Here is a 25,239-nt window from a genome sequence, read left to right as displayed (position 1 = left end):
AGCCCCATGGATTAAACATTTTAACATTATGGTTTAACAGTCACGGTCATTTGCTGCATGTCATACTCTCTCCACTTTTCCTTTCTGTATCTACAATGTCATTATTTAATACAGTCAAAATGCACAATATAGTGGACTACTAAAGCTTTTCTTTGACATTGATGGTCTTCGCTTTGTTGCCTCAGTCTGACATACGTACACAGCACTTCACCTTTTAAACGGTGTCCATGGACAAACAGTACGTCAGTCATGGGAACTCACACTGAAGAGATGAGCAAAAGTCATCAGATACACCTACTTCTTCTGAAGGTAATTAAACGTCATCGAACATTGTTCGTTGATGAAGTTGATGCGAGCGGTGGTCGCTACATCACACGTATTTAACGAGTGAGGCGACGCCGCTGATGATGACGAGACGCTCAACGGGTGATTCATCACGTGCACGCATTTGTGTTCACTCCGCAGCGATTATTTAGAGCGCCGATGTCAATGTCTAGAACAACAACAACAACAACAAAAAAGAGAAAACCTTCTGAGTTTGGAACATTTTTAAAAACAGTTAATTTAGCCGCAATCAGTTGCTGACGTGTGAGAAAATAAACCCGCACCGCCGCACCACAGGTCAGATAATCACCAGTGGGAAACGCGTTTTAAGGTGACACACACACACTCCGATTAGGATTTGGGGTGTGACGGATGATCAGTCTGGGTCAGTTGATGATGTCAGTCTGCAGATGAAATCATACAGATTCCATTCTATCTACTCAGCGTTTCATTTATCCTACCATGGTTACTGACATCACGCTATCAGATAATCAACATCCTTCAACGCACAAGACTTATTAAACAAATCATTCTGTGTGTTGAACTGCATTACCGGACAGAAATAGTGTGACGTGACGATGACGGAATAGAACCGAGCGTAACGTTCCCTGTGATGGATTAAACTCCTCTAGCAAGCTGCAAGTTGATTTCCTTATTGCTGAGTAAAGAATGGAAAATACTGCAGCAACGTTGGTAGCAGAAGCATGAAAGGTGGTAGAGATGGGGGTTGGTGTGTAAAGCAAGTGAGAGCTGTACAAGGTGTGAAAATAATAAAAAAAAAAAAAGGGTTTCAGTCAGCCAGTGGGAGAGCGACGCTGGCTAAAGACATGGAGAATAATTAGTATTTCCATTGCGCCGTCTCCCTGCAGGGGGGCGGCTGCGGAAATCTTTAAGGGCCTCCGCTGTTTCCTCTCTGGAGCAGATGGGTGCCTCTCTCTCTCTGTCACTCGCAGCTCAACTTCACATTTTATTTTTTTTCTTCCTCAAACACTCAAATACAATGGATTTTTATTTTTTTTTTTGGTCCAAATCCCTGAGGATTCTGCCAATGCAGGAGGCATCCCTGCACAAATGTGGAGTGATTCGACAGATCATGATGATCTACTGCTTGTTCAAATCTTTTACAGGAGGACAAAGTGGCCCTAAGCAGAACCTTGCAGACGCACATCCACATAATCCACTGGATTGAATACTCCACGTGCGTTCTACATACAGAAACATATTTGTATTTGAATTCAGGATATAAATGTTATGTAGTCATCAAATCGATGACGTCGTACTGAGGGTTACAGTACAGACACTAAACCAGGACGTTTGTGCCAAACTAAAAGCACAGACCCGCCGCCTACAACTCAGGTGATTTTTGACGAGCACAGAAAACTCTATGCGCTCAAGAGAGCTATGAGCAGTGCAAAGAGCCAATACAGGGACAACGTGGAGTCCAACTACCAGAAACATGTGGGCTGGACTAAAATCCATCACGGACTACAGGAGGTAGCACTCATCTCCACCATCATGAAGTGCTTTAAATGGTTGGTCAAATCTCCAATTTGCATTCAGGACAAATAGATCGACGGGCAACGCTATCACCATGGCCCTCAGGTTCTTCAGTGTTCACATCAGTGAGGACTTGACCTGGACTCACCACACAGTCACAATCACCGAGACAGCGAGACAAAGACTCTTCTTCCTCCGAAGGCTGAGGAGGGTCAACGTGGACCACCAGAATACTGCAACGTCTACAGGTGCACCATTGAGATCCTGACACCTGGTATGGCAGCTGCACCGACCTCAACCGCAAGGCCCTTCAGAGGTAGGTGAAAACGGCTCAGCTCATCCCCAGAATGAAGCTGCAATCCAGGGAGGACCTTTACACCCAGCAGGGTAGGGAGAAGGACCAGAGACCCAAATCCCCACACAGCTCTGTGTATTTATTATTTCTAATTATGCACATCCATTTACTACATTCCTGTTTACATTCAGTTTATTCATTTGCAATACTATATCATTTATTACTATACTTAATATTTTATTCATGTTGATATTTTATCTGTTAACTTGCACTACTTTGTGTCTTAGATTGTAATTTTGCTTTTACTGGCGTGATTTTCTTTTAACTATACATATTTAATGAGCATTGTTGGAGGGAGCCTGAGATCCAAGATTTTCATTGCCCATGAATGTTTCTTTGTAATAGCTTTGCATATATATATATATATATATATATATACCACAAAAAAAATAGTCAAATATGTTTTTCTTCAACAGCAGCCATCAAGTGACAGACAGCAAAGTCAACTGTGTGTTTTCAAAGTAAACAGCACTGACGGCATGACTGCTTTCTAATATTACACAGGCGAGGGAGGATGACAAGCAGGTGGAGTGTCCTTGTCAATAACAGCGAGGAAGTCTCCGGAGCTGTAACCTTGAGCTCCCCTCCGATAAAACAGCTGTGTCGTGGAATTATTCCAGCTATTTAAAGTCTGACATGTGCATCACCTTAAGATATCAGTGGCAACAAAGAGGAATGCAGCCCGCCTTGTTAAATCACTTCAGACCTCATTGTTATATCAAACAGCTCATTGTTACTATAATCCACCCCTATAAACAATGGTAGCTACACTTGTGTTTCTCAGCAGCAAACCACAGCCTCGGCACCAAAAACACTCATCTACTCGTCACCAACGCCACAGCATGCTGCAAAGTACCGTACACATGCTGCTTTCTTATATAGCCTTTAGTTAATGGAAGCAATCATTTCATTCTGTTTTTTGCATTTCTTGTGATCATACTTCGACTGTATCGTCCCTCCCCTCCGCGTCCGTGTATGAGCAAATGAAGCTTTCAGTCTGAGCAGTGAGTAGCTGCCTGAACAGCTGGCAGGCCCACTAGCCGGCTGTTTCACCGCGGGACGTTTCCTAATAACAAACTGGACCTCCTCTTATTTATCTGTCAGGACCACTACAGCTGCAGAAGCTCGCCCCGGGATGCTGCAGGGCTGGACTGCAGACCTGAACTACGAGCTAGACCGCTTCACACAACCGCCTCCACCTCACCCCAAACATTCCAGAGGAAAGTGAGCGGACCACAGATAAGAAGCTGCAGTTCTCTCAAATATCTGGCAAAGCATTCATAGCTAAATATTGGCACGTCTTCTTACGAGCTTGTTTTGTTGACTGAACTCGGCACGACTATTTTCTGCTGTTGTGTTCCTTATAAAAAAAGGGGTTTAATGGTTTCCTCATTAAATGATTAGGAGTAATCGACAAAAAAGAAAGCCTCTCAGACATTTGTTAATATTGTGTCCAATATTAAAATACATTGAATGATGCACTGCAACACAAGAAAACAGGCAGCTGCTGTAGCACTCCGGCCCTCAGGTCAAAAGCTGGCTTGCAAATGTTTAGCTGCTACAGATCAAAAACACTACAAACGAGCTACAAACACCCGTGTTTCCATTCAATTTAAGCGAATAAACTCAGCTACGGCGTAGTTTGGTCAGAAGCTGGCGCTATAGGCTACGCATGGCTGTAAATCGCCAGTTAATTAGAAGAAGTAGAGGCTGCGAACCGAAATAAAAACATGTCGGCTCGGCTATCTAACCCTCTTCAGGAATTTGCTGCTCTTTCATGTTAGCTGACATTGGCCATGTTATGGAAATATCAAAGAAGACGCAGACAGCTGATCAATACGTCAGAATTTCCTCAGCAAAGGCATCAACTCGTTTTTGGCAAAAAGCATCTCGAGCGAGCTTACAAACGTTTTGGTCGCAATTGAGTTTTTGCCATTTTCGTACAGTTTTTCTAAAGCAATACTTCAAATTGTGCATAAAAATACGTGAATGGAAACACGGCTATTGTGGCAGGTCATTTTAAGTTTAAAAAATAAAAAATAAAAAATTGGGAAAAAGAGATTCAGAGTAATGAAAACAAACACCGTCCTTCGCCTCAGCTGTGCCGCGGACACACCGAGGACAGTGACTCATCACAGCTGCTGTATCTGGACACAGCACCAGGAATCGTAACGCTGTGCGCGCTAGACAAGTCGGACATGATGGCGTGTCTGCCGTGATGAAGCAGATGCATTGTAATGAAGCACAAGGATGTTGTTGATGTATGAATGTCTCCAGTTACAGCATCACATTACTACCTAAGACAAATGATTCTCATCTGTTTCACACGCAGAAGTTTGCTTTGATTGTACATTTTGGGAATAAAGAGAACTGGTTTTTGTAACGGCATTTGGTATTGACAGATGCCCTGATTTTGTGTATTGGAATCGGTATCCAGGGAGAAAAGATTGGATCGGTGCATCCGTAGTGTCAGATTTAAAAATGTTTTATGACGGGTAATATGTTCTTGCATTACATCCAGTTATAAGTGATTCTAAACTGCAGATTTAAGTCTCAGAAGCGGCTAACAATGCCCCTTAATCCATAAAGTCCCCGCTTTAAAAAAACAACAACCTTGAATGGTGTTTGGTCGAAGATGTCTCACACAGTCCGCGGATGAAATGGTTTTCCATTGGTTCTGACACGTAGGCTTTGTTGGCTTTTGGATTTATCATCTCTGTCAAAGCTCCATTTATATTTATTTCATATTTATTATGGCTGGGAAGAAGCCGACAGGCAGCACAGCTCAGGAGTCAATAACACCCTGCACTAATTTTTCCTCTGTCAATCACTGAGAGGCTCCTGAGGGCAAAGTGAAGAGAATGTAATTCATATCGTCCATTTTACTGACATCTTTGAATTGTGTCTTGTGGCAGAATTAAACACTGGAGCAGACTAGAAATAGTTATATATGAAACTGATGTAGGACTCCTGTTATTGACTTTGATCGTCAGAGCCGATGTTCCAACGGACTAAAGTTCCACAGGCCCATTTCTATGTCACGGTATTGACGTTCTGTACATGACCACAGATAACGTAGTTGGAAGCATCCGATGACTTTCATGCTCGCAATTTCTCGTTGGTGTATAGCTTGACAAGCTATTGCACGTACGTCATTACTGTTTACAAACTGTAAAAAGAGTCTATAACTGTTAACAGCTGCTAAGAGACGAACCGACTTCTCACAACACATAAAGTTATGAGGGCGTTATGAGCAGAGTCCCTGCTAGGAACACTCACCAGCACCAACAAAACTTCTTTTCTGCCATTTGATTACAACAAAAGTATTCATGGTAAAGAAAAGATAGCAGCAATACAGAAACCTTGACTGAGAGTCAAACTGCTCTCCACCCTCCAGCTGGCCAGACCAGCGCCAGCAAAACAGAGGATCTCCAGCACTTTGCTGCAATGACCAGATGGGACTTTTGGACAAAAATTAATAATGATTTTTTTTTTTTTTTTCATACAAAACGGGTTCAATTTAAATATGCTCACACAAAATAACAACCATCAGGGATTTAAGGACACAAATTGATTCGTTTCTTGCGTCCACTACATGACTAACGTTCATGTAATGGATGCAAACATGTTCGGTTAAACACAGCTCCTTTTTTCTTGCATGAATTTACACATTGTGGTGACTGACATTTGACTTGCATGTTGCATGTTTGTAGTAACATCACTGATGTCACTGGTTGGTCACAGAAAACAATGCAGCTCTTTGTTTCTTGCACACAAGGATTAACCCGTGAGGGGAGAAATGGGGCCAAACTTAGCTGGTGGGCCCTTATTGACATGCCGCACCGCCAGTCTGCGTCACCTCCGAGCTCCTTTCAGTACAGCGAACACTGCAGCCGATACGAGGCAGTTTCAATCAGCACCCTGAGCTCAAGAAAGCAACAAGTGCTCCTCAGCGGGACTACTTGTTGACTGTTCAGCCCGGCTGCTAATCGCACCGTGCATGCACGGCAGGCGTTCCTCCAGGAAAAGCTTTACCAGAAGTGGTAAGCCACCCAGAAACATCTTGCCCTGTTTGCAATTTATTTAAATAAGTTGTTGACTGCCCAAACAACTTTCACACTCATTAAATATGCCATTTCCCGCAGGGCTGTTTGTTTGTTTTCTTCATAAAAATGTATCAATATCCATGATGTTAGAAAATGTGCAATTTCAACGATTAGCTGCTTAATCAATTAGTCAAAAAGTTAATCAGTGAAAGTCATTTTTCGAGCAAAAACAAAAAAATATTGATATTATATTTTGGACATATGACGACGTCACATGGGGCTCTAAGTTACTGTGACATTTTTCTCTGTGTTCTGACGATTTATAGACCAAATGGGTCTTTAATTACACCGAACGATTAATCAATTAACTGAGAAAATAATTGGCAGATTACTCGATTATGATCACTAGTTGCAGGCCTATTTCAATGCGCTTAGTTGTGCAGCTCTGGTAATAACTGAGATTGTTGGTCCTGTAGAATCGTATCCTCGTCTCCTAAACAACATTGAGACCATGAATACGCTTAAAGTCGACACTGAACAGCAGAATGATGAAACTCTTAAGGTCCTAACACACCAGGCAGACGGGTCAGCGTCTTATGAACACACTAATCTATAATCAAAGAGAGTTTATTTGCATCAATCTAAATGACAAATAATTGACAATTCTTTTTTTTTGCCTTATCGTACTTTGAGAAAGTGAACCAGCGCTTCACGGCAGACAATAACATCCGAGTTGTGTTTGAGTCGATCATATATCTACAACCTGATAGTCACGGATCAACTTACATTTCTCTCATTCAATGCCATTCTGCAGCAACACTTTCTTCTGCTTTATTGCTTTCATTTCTAAAGATCTTCACTGATATTCCTCTGGAACACACAAAGTCTTGCTGGGATTAAGAAGGACAGAGACAGGGAGAGACAGAGAGAGAGAGAGAGAGAGAGAGAGAGAGAGAGAGGACAATTCCCCCTTGGAATCCACGCATTGTTTCCCCTCAGCCGATGGCGGGATTCTTATCAAAACGCTGCCAGGGCCATCATGAAAGGATATGGTAATTATGGGGAACACACACACGCACACACACGCACACACACAGCCAGGAAGGCCGACCAAGCACCGGGCTAATACAATGTGTCTGGTGTGGGGGCTATTTACATACCCTTCCAGTGTGCTTGTCACATTCAATTAATTACTCTCTGGCAGGGTGACAAAGATGATTAAAAAGCATGATGAAAAATATTTCCTCACTCCAAAACAAAATCTAAGTCCTTTTAAAGTGAAGCCAAATGATCTCCAAACAAAGGCATGATGTCTTAGTACAAGTTAAAGGTGTTTTGTGTTTTCAAATCCCAAGAGGAATTACAGTATACCATTCCTTCTCCTGCTGAAAGCAACGCACAAACTGAGTCAGAGAGGATGTTTGTAGGAGCGGCTGTGATCACGAGCTGTGCTTTATTCTGGCGGGCGACGAGCTGAAGGCTGTGGGGTAATGAGCTGCATCACAGCGTCCGTTCACAACCCCTCACATCTGATGTCTCTCCGCACGACCGCGGCCTCTTTAAACACTGTCAGATCAATTAGTAGGTGAAGAAAGGACTGGGGGAGACGCGGAGCCTTTTGTTCCAACAGACACCGTGCGCGAGGAGGTACAGTGCGGAATTTAAGGGAATTTATCACGGCAGAAGTTTTTTTTTTTTTTTCACAATGTGCTTCGCTTATCGTACAAAAGAGCAGCCTGAATCGGGATTGTTGTGGTCAATCAAACACCGGGGATGCGACAGCCTTGTGGGGGAATCGGGAGCCGTTAGTGTGAGGCAAATACCCCAAGGGGCATATGAATACAGAAATCTACATTTCAAGAAGCGACCGCGCCTCCGCTGGCTCGTATCTCTGCCTCTCGCTGAAACACGCTCGAGCAGCCTGAGCCTAATTTCTCACATACGACTGAGGGCTCCCCACTGCAGCCGAGCTCAATCCATTCGTCATGAGGGCTCTTTTCAGCTGGGACATTCTTCAAGGAAGCCTCCCTTTACACAAAAATGTCATTTTCTATACAAACGCCGGCCCGTGAAATTTCTTTTCCCCCCGTTCTGCCGTTTGGCCCTTTGTCAGGAAACATAATGGCCCCCGCTTCAGCCAGATTAGCCTCGTCTTTGAGATCGGAGAGCCAGCAAACAGATCTCGCGATTTGTCGAGAAGATTCCTCCGACTGTGACAGATAGGGCCTTCATAAAAACAGGTTTTCTGTCATTCCTCGCCTGCTAGAATACACTGCGGCGGTGCATCAATTGTTCTGTTGTGTATTTATGAAGCCGTCTGCAGATACAAACTTCTCAATGGGAAGATGCTTTCGAAGACGTTTCATCCTTCTGATGAGTTAACATAGCGAGCCATGCTGAACAGCAGCAGCATTGTGTCACAAATTACAGCAGTTGAAATAATCCATGCAAAGAAAGAGGGGGTTCATTCTTACAGTCTTCCCAAAAATAGTATAATATAAGTACAATAGTGTTGCAATCACCCCCCGAGTCCATTTCACACCGTGCAGGTGGAATAATTCTTCATGAACTCGGTGATGTACTTGTTAAAGAGGCAGAGCAGAACAGAAATCTGATTGGCTACTGGAGGCTAATGACTGTTGATTAGAGACCTTCAGGTAGACTTACAGTATTAAAAACTCCACATTCTGATACTTCAACTCAGGGCATTTGGCAACATGAATATCGATCCAATACCTGTGGTGTATACTTTCCCAAATCCAGCAGTCTGACAAAAACAGTTTTCAAGAAGGCTCAATGTAATCTTATGCAAAAACTACTTCCGATCCGCATCGATTCCTGGACGTGTTTCTCAACAGATGCATGTTAATGTGAAGGTGGTGATAGGCCTTTACTGCACTGATTATATAGTTTTCTCATGAGCATTTTCTGCACTCGTTGTTAGGAAGTTCTTTTGAAACACTGCATGGACAAAGTTATTAACGGTGACCTTAAAGCGACAGGAGTCAGTAAATCTAGAGAAGCGCTGATGCAATCCGCTGGATTGGTTTCGGCGCTGATACCGACCTAATTAAGCAGATCGGCTGACTACCAGGTGTGACTGAGACACCTTAAATACAGTTTATTCATAAAAAATAAATCTGTCTTTCCACTCGGTTACATTCATTAAAGGCAAACCAACTAATTATTTAGTGCACAGCAATCCTAATACATAATATTGTCTTAGGAGATAGACAGATCCATGCTCAGATAAAGTCATTAGATGAACAGCTGCAGAAGTGCTTAAGGAATCTAAATTCTGCCTCAGCTCAGAGGACAACAAGTGCAGCATTGACCGGAGTCATTGTTCATCACAGCAGCTCAGAACAGTTTGTAAGGTCTCACAAGAAAAAAAAGACTCTTTCTGCAGGATTTATTCGTCTTTCATTTCAGTACAAAACGCTGTCACAATGAACTACAGCGTGCAAATGTCTGGTCATGTCTGGGTTGGTTGAGATGCTTCCTCCTGCTCTGTATTCATAACTTTAACTCTCCTCCGCCACTCTGCCCAAATCAAGTTACCCTGCAAGGCAGGTGTCGAAAGATCACAAGATCATGAGAGAATAGCTGCCGCAGGGGAAATAGTACCGCCAAAATCTCCACCGGTGGATTCATCATTAGAGATACACCGATTGCAGTTTTCTTGGCCAATCCCGCATTTGTAAAAGTGTGAGCTGCCAATTACAATTTTAGCTGAAAATGATCGTCTTTGTAAGAACTATAATTGACGGCAAGGCTCCAAACTTTTTTTCACTACTGTCCTGAAAAACTATTTCAACGTCCAGAAGTAAAAAAAAATCCCAATTATGTTGTGTTAACTTTAGCTGCTGGCTCACTTCAACACGTATCTGATTAAGTTAGTTGTTTTGAATGTTTAAGGTTGTCCCACCCCGGCTTGTTTTAAAAAACGGGAACATGAGACTGACCTGACGGTCACCGGTCATGTCCGATCAGCTGAAAATCTGCCAGTTTCAATCTGCAGCCTATCGATCGGTGCATCTCTATTTACTATAAAAAGCCTAAAAAGGTAAGATGGTGTATGTCTCCACCAGTTTCACTGAGATTTACTCTTTGAGGTTTAAACCAGCAGAGTTTTGCATTGGGTAAAAAACATTCGCCGTGACTGAACCCAGCTGTGGCCAACATTTCTCTGCCTACAGGGCTGAGAGCGTCCACGCAGCATCAATGAGCTTCCCTGCTTTCTCAGCAGGAAATGCCTGGACTTCAGAGACTTGCTGCCTGCGCTGCGCACAGTCACCTCCACCTTCCCCTCGCCCTCTCAACACTGCTCCCAAAAGTCCTCCGATTTGAGAAGAATACCAAACGCTTACTCAACGAAAGAAAACCACACAATGAAAGCTCTCACTCAGATCTTGATTGGCAGGAGTGTACGTCTGTCTTTCACCACGCTCCGAGGAACATAAACCAGTCGAGCCCCAGCGGAGTGCCTTTCCCACCCAGTTGGGAGTGTGAGCAAACACAACGCTGCCGCTACAGTGATCCTAATGGCAAACACTGCCAATCAGGTCAAAAAGGCGCGGATATTAATTTATTACCCGCGGGTCAGATGCCTCAGACGGCTTACAAGGGCCATTCATTACACTTCGGCCTGAGCAAACAAGGGTGCAAATACGGCACAATAATCTACCTATGCTATTCATGTGACTCAGTGGGTTGGCACGATCCAGTCGCACAGCCCCCACAGGCTCATAACACACACACGCACACACACACACGCACACACACACACACACAACAGTGCCTCAGGTGTCGGAGCAAATAGCTCTTTTAAAAAACACACAGTCAACAAGCTCCTACCTGCAATTTGGCGGTGGGTCCAAGGTTATCTCTGCTAGCTCTTTCTGGATTCTGAAATGAGAGGAAGATCTGTGTATTATTCATATTCATAGTGCCAAACACACACACACACACACACACACACACACACACACACACACACACACACACACACACACACAAAACACAGTTATATAAATCCTGCATGTACAATCAATCTGTAAGTGTATACACCGGATACCTCATTGATTTTCTAATGAGCTCCTGAGCGCTGCGATTGAACACAAGAATGATTCCTGTCACGCCAGATCAACACGGGGATGCACGGCTGAATATTTGCCTTTAAAAACAATAAATTTAAAAAAACAGGCACAGGAATGAATTGATATCGATGTAAAAAAATGTCGGATAAATGAATCACACCACATAATTAATCTGGCTGCCGATCACGGTCCTGTCTCAGCCCTCCTGCTCTCAGGGAGCATTTCCACACTGGGCACATTAAAAAAAAAAGAAGGTTTTAATGAATAGACCGGAGAGAGGTCATATTTCTCCCTGGTTAAGTATTCATTACAAAACTATGTTAGTGATTTGCCTACAAGGATCCAGTAGCTGCGTGTTGAACTTCATAACCGCTCAGTCAGCTATAAATGATGCCGTTATCCTCTCCATGCGGAAGAGTGCCACCTCGGCCTCATTTACAGACTGATGATGGAGCAACTCGGCATGTTTCAAACCAGCTTCATCACGGTGGTTGATGATTCTACATTCAGGGTTCCTACATATTTTCCATTTCAAAATTCCATACCGCGTAGGAACCCTGGTATTGCCATGCTTTTTCCACAACTTTCCATGGACTGTAAGCAAATTTCCTATTCCCAAAAATGCCCCTCTTTGGAAAATTCTTAATTCAAATTTCATGATATTCCAGAGAGCGTAGCTCAATCCGGCCACTGATTTATTAGTTGCCCTCCCAAGCGGCGCCCCCATTACCACAGTGGCAGAGTTCAACTCAACACATTAACACCGACAGCGGAAGCAGACATGTTTGGGTTAATCGCAGTCGGCACATTCTGCCGACTTCCACGCGCCGGATGCGAAAGCGCTGTGTGGAGGAGCCAATTAGATTCAGCAGGAATTACTTGCCAATTTAAGATTGAAGAGTGAAAACTATTGCAGCGTATACTTGAGCCGAGCCAAACCTGTAGAGTATCAGATTGAGGCTGAGCTGATGGTGTCCGTGTGATGAAGGGTACGTAAAGTGTACTGCGTCCTCACAGTCTGATAAGTCTGGACTCAAGTTTGAACTCCCAAGGACGCGAGCTGTTCTGCATTGAGAAACAAAAACATTTTTTTTTTTTTGTTTTTTCCTTTTTCACTCCCCTTCCAACTTGTTTTCACGTTCTTACTCTACTGCTGTAACTGAAAATGCTCAGGGAACGCTTTTAAAACAAAAAGACTAAAATAATTGAGTACTCTTATCGATCGTGCCGTCTCTTCACTCAGCTGTTTGTTGGCCGGGACGTAACAAATAATCTGCTATTGCGAGAGAGAGAGAGAGAGAGAGAGAGAGAGAGAGAGAGAGAGAGAGAGAGAGGGAAAGACAAGCTGTCGATGTTGACATGATGTATTGTTTCAGCATCGACACGGCAATGAATGGATGTGCAACAGTCACACTGCAGAGCAATTTGGGGCTCATTTACATTGCACTCCAACCATTTTGCTGCTTGAGAAGAGTCCGTTGTCAAGCGTCCTAAAATGCTACTTTATTGCACACTGAAGAGAACATCTACTGCATGCAATGTGCAGAATGGAGGAATCGGAGGCGATTAGGGATAATGACGTGTGCGGACGTGCTGCACCGTTTATTTTTCTGTCAATCACGAGTAATTATCAAGACAAAAGTGTCGACGCCGGTTACATTTTCTAGAAAGGTGCACTCAGTGGAGAGCAGAGCTCTGCCAGGTGTGTCTGCAGCAAACAGTGTATGGCGGTGTGATTGAATGAGGACAACCTACAATTGGCTAACCCTCCGTCTAGACACTAACGGGGCTGCAAGGTGTCAGAAAACGCACTTCACTCAAAAACGAGTGACAAAAAAAAAGACACACAAATGAAACTCAACAAGCTGTAGTGAGGGAGGAGTCACAAGGCAGTCGACGGCAGAGTGTGAATCACTGCAAACAAGAGAGGTCCTTGAGCATGCAGCCATTAGGGGGGGTGCAACGGATCATACATCTCACGGTTCGGATCAAATCACGGATTTGAGTCACGGATCGGATCAGCAACAAGGAAAACATCATTTCAAACACTCTGCAGTGAGTGTCAACCATCAAACATTCTAAATGTTATCCTTTTACTTTGTTAGAGTCATTTATAGGTTGTTTTTTTGGCATAAAAACATAATTCAAAGGATTATGAAATAAAAGATGGTATTTTTACTGATAAAAACAAACACATCATTAGTAGTTTTAATGATGTATTATAAGCTGCTTAGAGCTAGTGTAAACAGGTTGTAGTTCCCTCTCTAATATCTATTTATGTTGTTGTGAAAACATCCCCTTCAAACTGGATTTATTCAAGTTTCTCACCGACACTACATTTTTTACGACAATACATTTGAACACATCATGATGATGTTTTAATCTACCTTCGCCCCAATACTCATTTTTCACTGAACAGAGCCTGAACGCATCACAATGTAACTGAACGGAACCTGAGTTCGTTAGCGGCGCTGCTATCGTTAACGAGCTCTCCTGTCAATTTCAACTGATTTGTCGTTCACAATGTAACATTATCAGGGATCGGCGAATAGAAAAGATAAATGCAGATGTCCCGACTGCACATTTTTCACTGAAAATTGCCCCAATAACGATTGTGATTTATTTCACACTGTGATGATTAAACTGTATAATTAATATTAAGCAGTTACCTGCAGCAGAATGTGAGACAAGCCGTGGACAGACACAGAGGTGCACACTCTAATTTCACCTACTGGTTCCCTATTTTGAGATGACACTGGCATGATGGTTCACTGGGTATATTGTGTTTTAAATATATGTCATCTTGTGTACAAAAAAACCCACAACTGTTGGTACAATCTGCTGTTGTTCCTGCTTTTGTTAGTATTCTGGGGAAAAAAAACAGTAACTGCAGAATACAAGGCCAGCTAAAGGACTGTAAGTACAAGAATGCCAATAACACAACATAAAAGAACTCCTGGAATGGAGTGCACTTCATAGGCTGGTTGATGATACATAACACAAAACTAAGAGTATCCAGGGGGGGGGGGGAGGATTTTTCTTTAAACTCTCCTCTGTGAGGAAATGACTTGGGGAAGGAGTGGGGGAAAAAAGACATATATTTGCAAAGGAGCCTGTAATACAATCTCCACGGTTATGGAATCATTCTCAGCCCGAGTGCGTGCTGTGTAATTTTATCTGCAGTATTTCCTGAGGTGGCACATTTGACGGCAGAAGCTGGGGACCTGTTATGGAGAGTGGTGCAATGAAAGAGGCCGGTGGAATCCGACGGGGGGGGGGAGCACTGATTATACCGAGAGTTCCTCATGCTTGTGCATTGCCTCTTTAACCAAAACACTCCTTTTCTGCAATGCTCCACAGCTCATTGCATTTGATAATCCCTCGAGACACCGCAAGCGCTAAACTATTACATTCTGCATGCCTCGACACATGCAAATAAGTCAATATCGTCGGAGCCTAGTTTTTATGATGGAAAACAACCGGCTTTGGCTTCTGTGTGGAGCAGCCGATGATTTATTACAGGAGCGAGCGCTGAAAAGCAACTAAATAACACCGTGCCTGTCAACCTTCCTATAAAATGGTTACCCTCAAGGTCCTTATTTTTTATGTTGTAGCCAACTCTGGTGATAAGAAGTCACCTCTGTATTTATTTCAAACAGTCTCCTGTGGACGCAGGGTTTTTGTTCTTCGTTACGAGAGCACAATGCAGAGGATTTCATAGAAATAGATCAGTGGACAGACTTGGCTACACGCTGGCCAAAGCGAGTAGATGGTTTCGATTTAGTTTCATGCCACTGAAATTATACTGTGGCGTGAAGGCACTCATTTTTCTTTCACGTGTGACCCTTCAGACATCACCATGCTTCAACCAAAGTGCTCGTTTGATGGTCAAACAGCGAGTGAAAACCTGCCCGCTCAGGGGCACTGTCAGGTTTCCGTAGCTGATAATCCGACAATCCTAATTTAGCGCTCTTATTTTGAAAAAAAGGGCAGAATGAGTTGAAACCATGTGGTTGCACGAGGTAGGTGTGTTAAGAACCGTCCCAGCATGCACTGGGGGCCACGGATTCATTCATTCTCTCATTTTATGCCCCTGTGTGATCGTGATCTCAATACAGACAAAGAACAATCGTGTATACTTGTATGCCTGTGAGGGAAAGATTGTGTGTGCGCAGTTATTTCTGTTTGAATGATTATTGTGTCTCAACCTGCCTTTTATGAGTTAATTAACACTTTTCTCAATCATGATTCGTCAGCTGTGTGGAGGAGAAAAAGGAGCCACGGGTTTCAATTTCTCTCCTTTTCTCTCCCCCCCATTCTTTACACGACTATTTCTGTCCCTTTATGAGTGAACAACTGAGCGCAACATGAATATGAATGTCTGAAAACCTTTGTTCATTCCCCCATATTTTAACGATGAAATGAAATCCCTTTAAATTACTGTCGAGTAAGCAACCGAGAGCACAAGTAAACAGCACACCGCCAAACGTCCAGCAACACCTCCGTCACAGAGACACGTTAATGTCACGTTATGGTGCGACCGGGCGCTTTACAGTACAGGTGATCACCAGACAGCCATTAACACATAATGGAGCAGATTGTATCATAATCATAATCTATTTAAACCTTGTGCTCAGTGCTCTCTTATAATAGCTCAAAGAGGACACATATAGAACTGTGTTCCTTCGCTGTAGTCGTAACTAATACTATGACTGGACAACAAGACGTTCATTAAACAAAAAAACAAAGATTTCCTCGCTGCGACTAAGTGGCACAGGTGTCTGGAAGTGATGCGTTTACGTCCACTCGTTTGTTTGGGAGAATTAAATACGAGTCGGCGGCTGAGCGGACAAAGAAAACCGTGTCATTAGCATAGTAACTAATGACTATTTTCATTATCGATTGATTTCTTCATTAGCTTTTTAAATCAAGGGGACAAAGGGGATTGATTTCACAGAGCCCAAGGTGACACTTTCAAATCTTTTGTTTTGGTCCAACCAACACACAAAGAATTCAACACAAAGAGAAGCAGCACATCCTCACATGAACCGGAGAACCGTCTCTACTTCAGCCTGATTAACGACTCAAACCATTCATCCCGATTGAATTGTTAACTTTCTGTGGATCAACTAATTGTCCACAGAAGGTGACAGCCTGCACTGCTTCTCAGGGGAAACCCAGTAACGTAACGTAGAAGAAAGAGCGGCACGTCTACCTCTTGGCGCTGGTGGAGAGCTTGGCGGCGGTCTTGCTGGAGATTTTGGCCTCCTTCTTCTTGGGCTGGGTCTGGTCCCGCTGCTCGGGGCCCGGCTGCTCCGGTGGAGCCGCCTCCCTCTGCTCGGCGTCCGAGCTTCCCCCACTGGTGTTGGGGCTGTCGTCCGGCCTCGGCTGCACCTCACTGGACATGCTGACACTGACACACACAAACACATATGCAGAGTTATGGATACCGAAGCCACAAAGACAGCATGCATTTAAAAATGCTCATCACGATTTACCAGTAACAACTTCAAATGACCCGTCTGAACAACTGCCCATTTCTATAATGCAGTACAAACATTCAGATGCCTTAGAATTAGCTTAAAGCGCCGTATATTTATAGGCACTCATACATATGCATAATGCTTCATAACAATAACAACATATTATAAGGCATTTTATATTGACATAAGGTCAAGTATCATAATAATCCACTCACTGACTCAAGGATGAGTGTATTATAATGACCATGGTCGTGATACATTTAATGCATTATAATCACTAATATAATGCATTATGTGATTATAAATGACACTAATGGGTGCTTTAAGTAAAGAGTATGCATTATAAGTATGTTTATGATGCATTATAAACATGGGCGTCATAGAAAGTGTTAGCAAACTTTCTGTCCATCAACTTTTTATTACCATATCATATTCAGGGTTTATCGCTGAGTCAGTAGTGTAGTTTGTCGGTAATATCGTGCACATATCTTAGACTTATCTCATCATATTTAGATAGTGTTGAGTTTCTTTATGAATGAGGAAAAGTCATTAATTAAAACTGAACTGCAACTAATGATTATTGTTATCAAGCTGCTTATTTTCTTGATTAATTGATCACAAGTGTGAAATATGTCGATCCCGACTTCCTTTTGCTTGGTTTGTTCGACCACCAAAGATATTCAGTTCACTTTGGAAAGCCGAGAGAAAGCAGACAAGTCTCCCCCTTGAGAAGATGGAGCCATCACACGTTGTGTTAAATGCACTGAGGTGCATTAGTTCTGTGTTAATGAGAAGAGGTTTGTTCAATGCGAGCCTTGCAATTGTTAAAGAAGTTGACTCTGCAGAGAATAATTGCACCGTTTCTAAAAGAACATCTTGCTTTGGAGAGACTGACTTATATGTTGCTGTTTTTTCTTTTGGGAGAGCAAATGTGTCAATATTAAAGTTAAATATCTTAAAGCTCAATTAGAATGTAATATTTAAAATGCTATATGCAAGATTGGGAGGATCTCAAGTGCCTCTCAACGGCTCTCAGCAAAACGCTTATTTGAGAAAAGTGCATCTTTTTAATAGTGGCACTAATTTCAACACTGCCTGGATTATTAGTTTACTATTATAAGCATGAGAGGGTAATCTTGTACCCGCCTACAGAGGTATGCTTTTAGCTACAGAGGGTAAAGAAGTACATTTACAGACCACAGGTCTTTCACCACTCATCCAGAATCAGTCGAGTTGAACGTCCGCTGGTCACAAGCCTCGAGTCTCAATAATAAAAAGACACCTACAAGGTCATGTTCACTGAATCCTCCACCACTCTGCGTGTGTGTGTGTGAACGTCAAGGTGAACGCCTCTATTTACATTCCCACGTCTGCCATGAAAGATGTATGATACGAGATGAACGGCTGCGTCTCCGCTGCGTGCCGTTGAGCCGAAATGAATATCAAATTGGACAGAAGTAAGGACAGATTGTTCAATAAAGACGACAGCGAGCTTTGGCAGGCCGACTCCGCGTCTGACATTTGACAAACAGCCACTGCACACACACGGGCTATCTGATGCAATTAACTGCATTTGGTGGTGAGCCGATATGGGAGATAATTGGGGGATTATACGGGTTAGGGTGATACGGAGGGGCGTCATTTAAAAGGTGATAACGTTTACATGCTCTGGTGAATTGGATCCTCTCAGGATGAGCTGTTGTTATAATGTGGAAGATGTCAGGTGAGGACAAAACACACTGAGAGGAAAAGTTGCAGACAAAGCAGCACATCTATTGGGCAGATGTTTGTTGCTGTTGTTGTTTCCCCTTCAGGTGTGAAACTGTCAAAACACCTCAACCATAACTATCAACCAAGGTGTGTGTTATTGAGCAGGCCTACAAAAAACAAAACAATAATAATCACACCCCAGAGAGAACCGACAGTCCCAATACATTCAGTCCCCTCATTTTAAAAGACAAAAAATTGATTATTTTGCTTTAAACCTTATTTAAATTAAAATATGTTGTAGTACCCTAAACAAACCAGTTCTTTATTTAAAAACATTTAAACTTTGACATTTGGTTCTCACTGTAAAGCCAACATATTTCAGTTGGAAAGGGTTTCGGGACTACCTATTACAGAAGTTTAATTTATATTGCTCGTGCTGTTTGGTGCAATGGGTGTACACCGAATAAAACAGTGGCTGTTAACGATTTAAAAAAAAACTGTCTTTTACGGCATCCCCCATGGAGTCCATACGCCCGGTTACAGGGGAGCAGGTTTTAGATGGTTGATATTTTGCACGGAGTTCCGTGCAGAGAGACGTTCTCTCCATTCACGCAGAGGAAGGCACGTTTCTACCGGGCTCATGTTGCAGGAGCCCCCGAGGAGTGAGCAGCAAAGACAGCCTCGTTAGGAGACGTCTCGATGGAGGTAGAAGAAGACCAACAAGCACGCTCCATCCGATTAATACAAAACCCGATCCAAGATCGGGGCTCGAGCTGACCGCTGCCCAAATCTGCCTGCACAATAGACGGAATGAATCCCCCCCCCCCCCCCTCTCTCTCTCTCTCTCTCTCTCTCTCTCTCTTACCCCCCGACCACAGCCGCCCCCTCCCTCCACAAGACACCATAATAACCCTTTATTCCGTCTGCAGAGTTGAGCGTTTAGAGGAGGATACTGACCTTTATGAGCAGGCTGGACGCGCGGCGGCAGAAGGAGAAAGGTGTGATAATGTGTCCACTGTGTATTCCTTAAATCTGTAACGCTGGTTGTCCGCTGCTTTCCGCCCGTTGCTTTGACTGACTGCGAGAGAATGTGCTAAAAAAAAAAAAAGAAAAAAAAAATCCCGCGACGGTCAAGTTATCAGCAATTACACGCATCGTTTCCGGGTTTAAGCTGGCAAAGTAAAAGCCTAAATGGGCACGTTCTCACATCTTTTTTTTTTTTTTTTTTTTTTTTTTTAAGCGAAACATAAGTGAGGTGACACCTTTCAAAAAAGTCAGACTGCATCTGATAAATATACTTTAATCTAACAGGTTCATCCTCACTTTTTCGCAACAGCAGCATTTATGGTACAGGTAAAGCAATAAAAACAACAGAGTAAAACATATTGAATATAAAAATATACAATATATACAATGAAATAGAATAATAATAAAATGAATTAACTAAACAACAGTGCAAAGATTTACCAAAACAAACAAACAACAACCTTGCACTGCTCTTCTTCAGTGATTGCTCTTGAAGAGACAATAACTAAAATTTGGACACAAAGTGGCAAACCGTACCTTGAAAATAAAATAAAAATCACATCAAAGAAAAAACGTTACAATAAACTATTAATTATTTTGAAATCGTTTTGTCACAAAAGGAATAACATTATCCTGCACCCAGCAGACTACTGGACTTTTCATTATTTTATGTTTAGGCAGAGAATCCTTCAGTTCCGATTTCTTTTTCTTTTGTTTGACGCAGCTTGACAAATCAGACCGCCTCCGTGCGCGCTCCCACGCGAGTCCGCGCAAACTGTGTGTGCTCTCTGAAGCGTTATGGCAGGCTTTGATGATAGTAGACTACAAAGGAAGTGTGCAAAAAAGAGGAACAGATCCATCTTGCTTGAAAAGTGTGCGCCAGGATAAAAAAAAAACTATATTCGAGATAATAATAACTATAAATACCATAAATATATATAATAATTTACAGTCCATACCATATAGACTGTTGAAGAAGGTCCACACTCGGAGTTGTTAGTGGTGTCTGTGCTTGGCAACCTGCTCCTGTGAGGAGGAAAAGGACCCATTAATCAATTAATCTAAAACAAGTTGGAATGAACAGCTTTAAAACACCACAGGTACATATTTTAAGTGACTATGTATATATAGATAACTAAGTGACCACTATCTCCTCCAAATGTTGCAATTCCTTGACTATACGTACTATATTATATTTTGTAAATTAATTAATTTACATTTTAGAAATACTTAACGCTATTGTTCAAGGACCAAGTCACCACCGCGGAACCTTTTATGCGGTTGATGTTTCTCCACGCCGAGTTCAGTGACGGACGTTAAACTTCCCGACATGCGCCATTGAAAAACAAACGTAGCAGAATCGGCGGGGGGCTGATACATTTCCATTCCAACGAGTTAGAGGGATTTGTTTCGTCTTTAATAAAAGTCACGACACATTTATAAACAATGGAGACTATTTTAGAGCAACAGCGTCGCTATCACGAGGAGAAAGAGAGGCTAATGGATGCTAAAACTAAAGAAATGTTGCATAAGAAGTCCACGGTAAGAGCTATGCTAGCATTAGCAACGACTGCTAATCAATACCGCAAACATGGGAAATAAACTGTAAGTTGACTTGTGTTTTCTTTGTGTCTTTGTCCGACAGCTGCGGGATCAGATAAACTCTGACCATCGAACAAGAGCAATGTTGGATGTGAGTTAAAAACGAGTTTTATTTGGTTTAAAGTTAAACACTTAGCGTGCTAACGTTGCCTATAAGTTAGATAGGAAGGTTAGCATTTCCTTAGGTACGTTTAGCTAATTTATATCATCTATATGGCAACAAGAATAACTAAAAAACTTTTGGATCTCTAATTTGTGCACTGCGATAATTAAGCACACTTACAATGTATTGTTACATTGGACAGTAATTAGAGAGTAGTTTGGTGAGATGTTTTCTCCATGTAACAGAGAGTAATGCAGGTCCGAGTCAGTTCTACGGTCATGTTGAATAATCTGTATCTTTTGACAGAGGTATATGGAAGTGAGCGGAAATCTCAGAGACTCCTATGAAGACAAAGATGGGTGAGTGACTAACCTGCTCCAGTTAAAGTGACGACACCAAACCTTGACTCTAATCCAGATGTGTTGATATCGTCCTTTTATCAACCTGGAAACAGGACTTTCACCATAACATTTAAAGACAGTCTCTTAACCTGTAAACTTGAACATGGATTTCTTCTTCTTATCGACAGAATGAGAAAAGATGAACTTGCTGCGATCTCCGGACCGAATGAGTTTGCAGAGTTCTACAACAGACTGAAACACATAAAGGAGTTTCACAGAAAGCACCCAAATGAGGTATTTAACCTCTTACTTCTGAACAGTCTTAATTTGAGACCATGCAAACCTTTTGACATTAATGCTTTCATTTGCCTCTTTTAGATTTCCATTCCCATGTCTGTAGAGTTTGAGGAGCTGATGAAGGCCAGAGAAAACCCCAGCGAGGAGGCTCAGAGTGAGTCTAAATCCACACGTTTACTCCAGGCTTTCTTATGATGATTTGCTCTGTGGAGGGTCAGCCGACCAGCGTAGGGATCCACCCTGTAAACCAGCAAAGACTGATGGCTAACACACTGCTCTGATTGTCTTTGTCTTCCGCAGACCTGGTGGAGTTCTCTGACGAGGAAGGATACGGCCGCTACCTCGACCTCCACGACTGCTACCTGAAGTACATCAACCTGAAGGGAGCCGACGTAAAGACCCCCTTTAAAGTCTGCATACTTCATGCTCTTCCTCCAAACTAAAGCAGTTTGTTTGAACCACTTCCTTTGCTCTTTCCCGACAGAAACTCGAGTACATCTCTTACCTGTCTTCATTCGACCAGCTGTTTGACATCCCCAAGGACAGGAAGAACGCTGAATACAAAAAGTAGGTCCATCATACTTAACAGCTGTACAGAACTTGTAGTAGAAAACATACCTAGCTGTCATTATCCCACCTTGACTTAATGACGTATCATGGACCTTTTCAATATATTATAAATGCTGCATACACGTGTGTAGAGTTGGATATGTGTTAACCCCGTGTGGTGGTGGTGGTTGTTTGTGCAGGTATTTGGAGATGCTGCTGGAGTATCTGCAGGACTACACAGACCGGGTCAAACCTCTGCTGGACCAGAACGAGCTCTACGGCAAAGTGCTGATAGACTTTGAAAAGAAATGGGACAATGGGACCTTCCCAGGCTGGCCGGTAAGTTCTGTTCACATGTGGAGGTGGTTAGAGGTTTGGGCGTACGTCTCATCTGACCCGTTTGCTTTTTTAACTGTAGAAAGAGACGAGCAGTGCGTTGACACATTCTGGAGCTCATCTGGACCTCTCTGCCTTTTCTTCTTGGGAGGTAAAACATGAAGTGCTCATATTCAGAGATCTATCTTTTTCTCCTAGCGTTGCTCATTCATACGACTGATGTGTTTCTCTTATTCCTCTCCGCAGGAGTTGGCTTCTTTGGGTCTGGACAGGTTGAAGTCTGCCCTCATGGCGTTGGGGCTGAAATGTGGAGGGTGAGAATGTCGTTTGCATTCTGAAACTAATGACAATAAACTGATATGTATCTGAAAAGTCTTGAATAACTGAATGCAAGACTCTCGTAAGTTCTTCAAAGTTCAGGTCGTGAGAAGTGGAAGCATTTAGTTACTTCACTTTGTCTGACATTTGATATTTATAAGTGCAATGCACCTATTAGTGCACATTGTGCATGAAGTTAGGACAGCTGATTGATTGTGAGTGTGTGTGTGTGTGTTGGACAGGACTCTGGAGGAGAGAGCTCAGAGGCTCTTCAGCACAAAAGGCAAATCACTGGAGTCGCTGGACCCGTCACTGTTCGCCAAGAATCCCAAAGCCAAAGGCCCTAAAAAGTAAGCGGGTGTAAAAAAAAAAATCCAATCGAATGCCGACAGTGTCTTATGATCGCGCTCATTAATTCATAATTCATAACATATTCCATCCATCACTTCTGCAGGGACACGGAGCGTAACAAGGAAATTGCCTTCCTGGAAGCTCAAGTCTATGAATATGTGGAGATCCTCGGGGTGAGTGAATATATATCGACTGTTGCAGTCATGACATCTGGAGAAAAGCGTTAGCTGGCTCATTGTAGGCTCAAACGTGACCGTTTCCATCGTCCTTGGCGGCTACAGGAGCAGAGGCAGCTGACTCACGAGAACGTCCAGAGGAAGCAGGCCAGGACCGGAGAGGAGCGCGAGGAAGAGGATGAGGAGCAGCTCAGCGAGAGCGAGAGCGAAGACGAGGACAACGAGATCATCTACAACCCCAAGAACCTGCCGCTGGGCTGGGACGGCAAGGTGAGGCCACGCGTTTGTTTGAAACCAACACATTTACACTATTGTGGGTCTTTGTTGGCTCAGCGGGGGGGGGGGGGGGGTTTACTTACACATGTGTACGGTTCTTGAATAAAGATGCGTGTCCTGTTCTCTGACTGCCGTTTTATTCCCTGTAGCCAATTCCATACTGGCTCTACAAACTCCACGGGCTGAACATCAACTACAACTGTGAGATCTGTGGAAACTACACTTACAGGGGACCCAAAGCCTTCCAGAGGCACTTTGCGGTACGTTTGGTTTTTTACGTTACGTCTTCGTTGTTTACGGAGCGAGTGTGAAATCTGCGCATCTTCAAACACGCTCAGCATCCTAGAACAACAAAAGTGTATTTTGTGTTTTGCAGGAGTGGAGACATGCTCACGGTATGCGCTGCCTGGGAATCCCCAACACTGCTCACTTCGCCAACGTCACACAGATCGAGGACGCCGTCTCTTGTAAGAGTCCTCGTCTCGCTCGTTATGAACATCTTTTTTTTTTTTTTTTTTTTTTTAAGAGTTTTGGAAGTTTGTTTCAATAATGTGTTTGTTTGTTACTCCAGTGTGGGCAAAGCTGAAGTCCCAGAAGGCATCAGAGCGGTGGCAGCCAGACACAGAGGTGAGTCCACACGGATGGAATCAGGACGACTGGTTGGGGAAACGGCGCTTCCTGCTTCATATCGTAATGCTCATTCTGTGACTCGTGTGTATTTTTTCAGGAAGAGTACGAGGACTCGAGTGGCAACGTGGTCAACAAGAAGACCTACGAGGATCTGAAGAGACAAGGCCTGCTGTAGGAGAACAAGAGTCACACAGAAAATAAATCTACGAGTAACAAGCGTCCTTTTAAGATTTGCGGTATTTTCTATCACCCATGTTTCTTTTTATTTGTAAGTAGTAATGTTGTTTTACAGACTTTGTAATGTCGCAACCATTGATGATTATAATAAACGGAGTACTTTTGTCACAACTGTTTGTCTTTGTTATCTCCTGTTTATTCACTCTGAATGTTCTGGCGAGTCTTCCCTCTTAAAGGATTTCTACATATAGCCAAAGAGGCTACGTATAGTGAAACAGAAATATAACATTTCATGGTTTTCTACTGGCATAGATCACATATTTCACCATAAATGTTTATTGTATTCTTTTTCATACTGCGGAAGGCGGTGTTGCATACCACCACTTTGTTTTTCGGAGGATGTTATGACAAGGCGCTGAGTAATTGATTCAGATAAGATACCAAAACCTTTTTGTCACCGACATCAAGGCTCAATGTAAAGCCAGTCTGTGAAAATGGTCAAAAGACAAAACTATTAAATACAGCGAAGCTCTTTTTGTGCCA

The 25,239-nt window shown here is 42.9% G+C and overlaps 2 protein-coding genes across 4 annotated transcripts in view; one reads left to right on the top strand and one right to left on the bottom strand.

Moving 5' to 3' along the window:
- The window catches only part of LOC142972005 (ubiquitin-conjugating enzyme E2 E2-like), a 51,276-nt gene extending 31,656 nt beyond the window's left edge, over positions 1-19,620 (bottom strand). For 2 of the 3 annotated variants that reach the window (XR_012959429.1, XR_012959430.1), the window contains exons 1-3: positions 19,472-19,620; positions 16,537-16,734; positions 11,080-11,130 (exon numbers count right to left, since the gene is read on the bottom strand). Coding sequence is in view for 1 of the 3 variants with exons in the window: in XM_076112756.1 (XP_075968871.1) it covers positions 11,080-11,130; positions 16,537-16,727 (242 nt within the window). In the remaining 2 variants the exon portion in view is untranslated. The remainder of the gene's footprint in view (positions 1-11,079; positions 11,131-16,536; positions 16,735-19,471) is intronic. The other variant, XM_076112756.1, reaches the window with a different exon arrangement.
- A 1,235-nt stretch (positions 19,621-20,855) lies between these two features.
- sf3a3 (splicing factor 3a, subunit 3) lies at positions 20,856-24,872 on the top strand. The gene is made up of 17 exons (XM_076075275.1): positions 20,856-21,082; positions 21,186-21,233; positions 21,552-21,604; positions 21,775-21,880; positions 21,965-22,037; positions 22,184-22,275; positions 22,368-22,450; positions 22,633-22,771; positions 22,851-22,919; positions 23,015-23,082; positions 23,329-23,436; positions 23,541-23,610; positions 23,719-23,883; positions 24,039-24,149; positions 24,266-24,356; positions 24,461-24,516; positions 24,617-24,872. The coding sequence occupies exons 1-17, from the start codon at positions 20,987-20,989 to the stop codon at positions 24,692-24,694; spliced, it is 1,506 nt and encodes a 501-aa protein (XP_075931390.1). The 5' UTR covers positions 20,856-20,986; the 3' UTR covers positions 24,695-24,872.
- The last annotated feature ends 367 nt before the right edge of the window (positions 24,873-25,239 follow it).

This window comes from Anarhichas minor, unplaced genomic scaffold (genome assembly GCF_050575085.1).
Source record: "Anarhichas minor isolate MPS153535 unplaced genomic scaffold, ASM5057508v1 ptg000051l, whole genome shotgun sequence".
NCBI lineage: Eukaryota > Metazoa > Chordata > Actinopteri > Perciformes > Anarhichadidae > Anarhichas > Anarhichas minor.
This window is presented reverse-complemented; position numbering and strand designations above follow the sequence as displayed.